General features: G+C 40.8%; 1 protein-coding gene across 1 annotated transcript; it reads right to left on the bottom strand.

Moving 5' to 3' along the window:
* Positions 1 to 369: 369 nt before the first annotated feature.
* On the bottom strand, positions 370 to 1,930 carry gsx1 (GS homeobox 1). Its single transcript, XM_062453658.1, has 2 exons — positions 1,477 to 1,930; positions 370 to 1,328 (listed from the first exon to the last, which is right to left on the bottom strand). Exons 1-2 carry the CDS (start codon positions 1,850 to 1,852, stop codon positions 988 to 990), a joined length of 717 nt encoding a protein of 238 aa, XP_062309642.1. The 5' UTR covers positions 1,853 to 1,930; the 3' UTR covers positions 370 to 987.
* Between the last annotated feature and the right edge of the window lie 5,421 nt (positions 1,931 to 7,351).

Below are 7,351 nucleotides of genomic sequence, written 5' to 3' on the forward strand. Positions count from 1 at the left end.
GTAAACAAAGTGCCCCCTGCCAATTTTTTTAACTTTCACCAAATGTGCTCCGTGAGACATAGGTTAGTTCTGATTAGTCTTCGCAGTACTAGTGGATATCTGATTTAAATCACTGAAGGTTGGCCTACGTCTATGTTGGGACAAGACTGCATTCCAACGATAGGATAGTGTAGCCTAAAGTTTGATCCATGGACTCCTGATACACTGATGATGAAGTGCACCATGCAGGCAATGTGGCAGGAAATAAAACTGGTTAAGTATGCACACATAATATGTTGAAGTGATAAATCTTGATTTAATGTTTGGTCTAATAGCAGAGTCATAAAGTCATAGAATGTCCACAACTATAGACTATACAAGTTTGTTTATTCGCTGCCCGTGCATCTGACAATACGCACGCATGGGTTACGCATTACAGCCATCGTGTGCGCTCCCAGTGGTGCGCAAGTGTAAACCATTTGACCCAGAGCCATGAGTATATCTCTCAGAATTATTCTTTATTTAAGTATCAACATTTTTAAATAAATAAATATTTTCATTACGTTGAAGATATAATTACAGTCTTAGTAACGTGACATCAAGAAAACATTCCTCCCCAAAATTTCCATGTCCCCGCTACTGCGCCATCCACATACAGGCTAGAGCTAGACGTGCTTAAAGCATACAAAATACCCATATTTTTACCATAAAAAAATTATAACAGATTTAGAAATGAACTTTACTGATATTCACTTGGTCGTTTGGCTTTTTCAATTAGCAAAGTTTTCGGTGGCTCTTGATATAACAGATCCGTTTGGATTGGCAACAACGAATGGTTTGTTCTCAGAAAGAAAAACAGGTATACAACTATACAACATTCCAGGGCAATTTCCTGGTTATATATTCTCTTCGTATGTACAGGTGACTGGACATAAAACAGAACAGTCGAATTTTTGGCTGAATTCCACAGGTGTGTTGATCAAGTCTGGGTTTATGGTGAGGAGGAATTTACGGAGAGACGGACAAGTCTGCATCCTCTTTCCCTGATGAGGATGGCGACATGGGTATGTCATCCTCTTCCTCCGAGCATCGTGCTGATGAGCATTTGCAACCGTGCGAGCCGTTCCTGTGCCCACCGCTCTTTCCCTCTTTCTTGTGCTTGACCCTCCGGTTCTGGAACCAAATCTTGACCTGTTTTTCTGAAAGGTTTAGATACGTGGCGATCTCGATGCGTCGGAGTCTGGATAGGTACATGTTGGAGGTGAACTCTCTCTCCAACTCCAAAAGTTGCGTGCTGGTAAACGCTGTGCGCATGCGCTTGCTGCTCTGAAGTTGGCTGTTGTTGTTTTCTGTTAAACAAAAATAAGTTATGGGTTAAGCCTCATTAACTAACCAAAAACAAACAAGAAGATATGACTTAACTAAGAATAAAAGCATAGGGGTTATCAATATCAAGTTGATTTGGGATGATGATACGCATTCAAAAGGCTTACTCACCGATGGAGATACAGTGGAACTGTCGAGGGTCTGGAACAGAATAGGCTGCTTGGTATATCCCCGGGCCGTGGTTAAGGTTGACGCCTGTGGACGAGTGTTGCCTTGATAGAGTGGAATGACAATATTGGGAACCAAAGGCAGGGAAGGATGCCTTCAGGAGAGGTAAAGATGGTGGAGATGGGTGAAGTTGGGATGCCGCCATGCAAAGCGGACAGAAGCACAGCAAGCCCGCCTTTCGTGAGTGGCAAGAACCCGACAGCCCATGGAGTGGGTGAGAGGGGTGCACGGCATACGGGAATAAAGGTGGATTGTTCTCGGTCCCTTTTTCGTTAGTCTCCCTCAAAATCAACGAATCCACAAGAAAGGACCTCGGCATCTTTGCAAATTTGCTACTCAATAGCCAAAGGAAATATATTTCAGTCAGTGCGCGTTGTCTCGAGGTCTGCTTGCTTCGTGGGTGGACAGCGGAGTGGTGCTGAAGGGACACTGTTGCTCTTTAAATAGTTGTAGAGAGTAGGCAAGACCAGGTTTGGCCATGTGACGGTTACGCCGTGCAGCGCCCAAGAGCTCTCAATAGGGTTTTGTGCCTTTTCTCTTGGCATTCACACTGCACGCTTCGCCATTATTTTACTTGTTAACTAAATGAACTGCATAATGTAGTCCATTCTTGTCAGCCCCACCCACGCCGCAAGAGGCGATACTGCTCTTCTCCCTTTTAACATCACTCTTAAGTTTTAATAATGTTTATTTTGTGGCATTAATTTTGGTGCAGCCATTTGAATGTAGTTGATACGCTTTCGGCAAAAGCATAGTCAACGTAAGTTAATTTAGGTAAACTGAACTTCAGAAAATGATGGAAAACTAACTTCACCTATGCCTATCCGTCCACATAGTCTGACAAAAAGGACATGTTTTATATAAAATCGTGCATGTGTATTTACACATGCATCTCATGGCCTAGGACAAGATTAACAATTTCAATCAAATATAGAGATAGGGATTCTGTAAAGGTGGTACGGATATAACTAACATTGGTCTTTTAAAAGTGCAACTGTGAGAGGCTACAATTTTATCACAGAAATTAAGTTTAAATGTGCCAATTAAACCTTAATGTGGGCTAAAGCTGCGATAGTAAATGCGTAATTAAACTTTAAACGTGTGAATGTACTTGTCTATTTTGAGGCCAATGTATCATTTCTATAGGCACAGAAAGGACAAGTCAGAGCCTGAAGGCAATGCGGTTAAAAAGCAGTGATTAATTCCTGTGCGCGGGCCCCCGCAGAGTCCGGGAAAGAATATATAAAAATAACCAGGTTTTCACTCGCCGGCCCTTATTGAATGTCATTGTGGAGAGTTTTCAATGCGAAAGAAAGAGACTCGAATTAAAGTGTGTGACAGCGGCGGATAGACACACACAAAGGCGACTCTGTCACAGAGGGACCAATGCGTGGCGCGTGAAAGCCCCCGCCTCGGTCTGATTGAATTAAGTAATAGGAAAACATTTTCTTTCACTTTAGGTCTTCTGAACAAGACCTTCAAAGAGATGCTAACCATTAATGTGTGAGTAAACAGTGAAAATAGGTTTCTATTTCTCCCAGGGACCCTTCGTTTCTCATTTTTTATCAAGCCTAATTGTATTTCTCATCAAAAAAGTATGGACTTTATGCAAATGCTGCTCATGTTACTGTTATTGGAAGGCGAGAAAAGGAGTCAATAATGTATCACATTATTGAATCAAGCAGATAACTGAGTGAAGTGAAACAACATTAGACTTTGTGTCTTACATTTTTGTTGATTGTTATGAGTCATTATTGATAAAAAATGCTCCTTAAACTTGTGGGATAATGCTGTTTCTTAAATTGTCTATTGTTTTAACCTTTTATTGAAGGCCTAGATTGCACTGCTCAAAAGAAACCAATTCTGTTGTCTATAAAATGCTATAAGAATCCAGAAGTCCGTCTTTACGAGCCATTACATCAAAACTAAGATAAAAGCCTGCATGCATGTCTCGTTTAAATATCATAAGACACTAAAACCAAAGATATCTTTGTGCCAAATAGCGGAGCCGTCATTTGTATATTTCGGAAGTAGCATGCAGCCTACCATTAGGCCTACTCCCTCGCTTTGGAAGTTGCACAGTGCGCTAAAAATCGATTCAGTGTCACTGCTGGTCCTTGACAAGCGTGACAATTACCTGTCTGCTCACTGCTTTTCAGTTCAGAACCCAGGCCCTTGCATTATGGCTCTGCAGTGCAGAACCGGACCCGTCCATAATGGTCCGGTCCTATTTGTTTTATTTCCCATAAAACCACCAGAGGGGGACTCTATATTACCACTCGACTCACATAAAGGGTATAATTTGGTAGCAACTTCGACGCGCCATAAAAGCAGGTCTTTACCTTACAAATTAGGAGCAATTAAACCCTTAAACAAGCTGTAGGCACGGAGTCACACGGACAAGAGCCTGTTATTTGCAGGAGAGTGGGATTAGGTCTTTCATTCTCTAGAAACCGCATGCCAGGCGTCCTCCATTAACTAATGGGCCAATCTCGTTGCATTTTCTGTGACCCGTTATATCCCCTGTCAATTTTATGCTTTATTCAAAATGTTAATGGGAAAATTGCTTAATAACATACTGTTAATGAAAATAATAATGAATTGAATCCGATTCCTTGTTTTCAAAACACATTTAAACGATTATGAGGCTCCGTAAGATCTTGTTTAGACGATCTTACAAGACACATTACAGTTTGGCCTGTAATTTAATGCAATACAAATTTGCACGACAATATGTTTGGCTGGTTTACCATGAGTCGGCTGCTTTATTGCCAAGTTTAAAAAAGGAAACCATTTTCCAAATGAAGTCCCTAGCGGTCAGTCACCCCGTAGACGGTGCAGGTTTACGTAGGGGTGCTGCGACGATGGCTGGGGCCGCTACTCAGGGAGGCTCATCCTCATTTGTAATCCCAACTGGAGACTGACAAATAGTTTTGACCCCCGAAAAGTAGGCCCTCTTGAGGCTCAAACTCGAAGTGCACGCAATTTCATGCATATGAAAAACCTCACTCCCTTGATGAGCATTATTATTCCGCAATTTCGCGAACTCCATGGGATATCCTTAGACACATTTTGTGCCACCACAAAATTATAGGCTACTTGTTACGTGTTACTTGTAGGTTGAGTGTTATAGGCCTCCAGTGAGTTAATGAGGTTAATAAAAGCATCCTTCAAATCTGCTCTAATCTAAATGGCCAGTGTGTATTACCAGGTGTTAACCTTCTAATAATGATCTAAATAATGATCTAATGAATACAAACCTGCAAGTTCTACATTCAAATAATGAAACCGAATTTTGATTTTGTCTGATAATGTGTCTTTAATCAAACTCTCAAATGTGTTTTTTTATGATAATATGGACCAGCGAGAGGGCAAAAGAGGGCAACCTGTTCATGAACATGTAGTCAATATCCTTTTCTTATTGTATGAATTATTCATTGTTTTGAGACACTATGCCTCCTCATTTAATATGTACCCATACTTAACAACCATACATCTCTTATATGAGCTATGGTCTAACTGACAGTGTAACAGGATTTAGGGTCCCAGTGGGGTTTGGTTTTGCTGGATGAGCGCTGTGACTGTCGATGTGACACAGAGGGCCGGCTGCCCAATACTAATCTTCCCCTGAGGCTACCCCACAGCCTGCAGGTCCTGCTGCAAGGCTCCGGGCACACAAAGGCCTGATTATCATTCATATGTTCACCACCAGAGCAACCAGTCCAGCAGATGACAGTGCTAACCTAACTGCCAACTGAGTAGGGCAATATGTGCAGCACACTTGGGACTAATGAATCCTTAAGTAAGTGTGTCTTTGTGTCTGCAGTCTTTGTGTTTTTTTTTAAATGTATTATGTGTTTGAGTGTGTCCTCTTAAAGGTACCACCCTTCTAACACCTAAAATAATCAAGATGAACTTGAACATGATATCATTTCCATCACTTTATTCCTGGGTCGTTCACTGTGATGAGGCAATATTCCGGAATTTGCCGTGTACACGCTACTTAGTGGATTCCAGTCCCGCTCAGCCCAAGGATGAGGAGTTCCATCCTGTAGTGCTGCACAGGCATACATTGCATTGAGGGTTTGAGTCCATCCCGCCTCCCCCCTCCCCATTTTGGGGTTAAAAGTGTCCACTAAATGATTAATTAAATAAATAATTTAGTAACTGCCAGGGTTGGGCATATAGTGTAAAGATCCACGGGCCTTATTATGTGACACTTCTTGTAAGTGACTTTGTATGAAAGATTAAACTCTTAAATAGACATTAAAAAGTATGGAACGTGTCCAACTTGTTGGACTATGAAACTGGAGAAAGATACAAGTGTAACCAATGCCAAACAATAGTGTCACCAAAATGTCCTAATCTTTCTCAACTTTCAGTGTATATGACTGTTGTGATGCACCTTGTTAAAACATAATGACACTGTTTTTAATTTAAATTTCAGTTGCAGTAAAGTTTACAAAACAAGAATAAGACTAAGCTTATTAAGTCATTTAGTCATTTAGTCATTTAGCAGACACTCTTATCCAGAGCTGTTATCCAGAGTGACTTAGCTTATAACATGAGCTACTGTGATATTACAAAGAAAGAAATAACATATATATTCATGAATGACATACATTGACTTAAGTGCTATTTTGACAGAATGCCAGAAGTATTTAACATTTTACAAATATGAATATATATTTTTCATGTGAATCCATTTGTTGTGGTAGAACTATATTCACTTTGGTCCCATTTACTTGCAAAAATCTTGACATGCTGTTTGGAAGTTTGATACCATGTGGCGTTCAAAACATTATTTTGTGTGACTGACTCCGTTTATTCCAAATCAGTTGACGTTTAGGTTCTGAAATAACAGGTCAAACCAATGAATTTAATGAACTCTCCCAGACACAAAGCATGAGTCTTGCCATTTGAACTCCAATAAAGGGCTATGGTCAGGTCAGCTAGCTCTTTCAAGGGTTTGTACACAAATGTGACAGAATGCTTAGAATGCGTCCACTTCAGCATCTCCATTGAAAAGTTGTTCAAAGTGTTTGTGGCATCAGTGATATTGCCTCTCAGCCAAGGTACCTTTGTCTCTTATTCTCTTTCTAGTCTTCATTCACACACAAATACTCCCTAACAACAGAAGTCGAAGAATGCAAGCCACTTTCACGAAACACGTTCCTTCCCCCTTCTCACATAAAGTCTTTCAAAAAACTTATATTTGCACAGAAGTATGGCCTGTAACAAGTTCTGTCTGTCTGCTTCTACTCCTCCCCTCTTTTCACTGCTTCACTTCTCGGTTCCTCCCTTTTTGCCACTTTTATCTCCCCCCAGCCTCCTTCATTGTCAGGATTTCTCTCTCATCATCAGTCTTTGCGTGTCTCACGTCTCTCAAGCTGCATCAGTCGATGAAGAGAAAGACGAAGGGGAGGGGGGGATGTGCGTGACAACGAAGGAGGGAGACCGGAAAGGGTAAAGTGGGAAGTGGGACTGAACTTCGAAAGTTTTTCGAAATGTCATTTGTAAAAAAAAAAAAACGAAAAAAAAGGTTTTGGACTGTACAACACCCCGCCCCTCCCCCCCAATACATTTACAAATCAATGAAGCTTTTTTCACACTAGTACACAAATACATGGTATTGGTTTAGAGAACTACATCTTTAGTCACACTGTTTTCTCCTGAGAATGACAGCTGAAACTTCAGGGGTTGGGGGTAGGAGGTATATGAAAACAGAGGGAGAGCCCTACACATTATTTCCAAAACATTGATTTACTTTTACATTATAATTGCAAAAGCAATTGTATATTGCTGCTTATACTTACTA

Source organism: Osmerus eperlanus, chromosome 27, assembly GCF_963692335.1.
Source record: "Osmerus eperlanus chromosome 27, fOsmEpe2.1, whole genome shotgun sequence".
Classification (NCBI taxonomy): domain Eukaryota; kingdom Metazoa; phylum Chordata; class Actinopteri; order Osmeriformes; family Osmeridae; genus Osmerus; species Osmerus eperlanus.

Bases quoted from the DNA above. Each gene is read 5' to 3' on its own strand.
- gsx1 (XM_062453658.1), bottom strand. From the start codon at position 1,852: ATGCCGAGGTCCTTTCTTGTGGATTCGTTGATTTTGAGGGAGACTAAC. The intron at 1,329-1,476 runs GTGAGTAAGCCT...TTTGTTTAACAG, and splicing joins GTTCCACTGTATCTCCATCG to AAAACAACAACAGCCAACTT.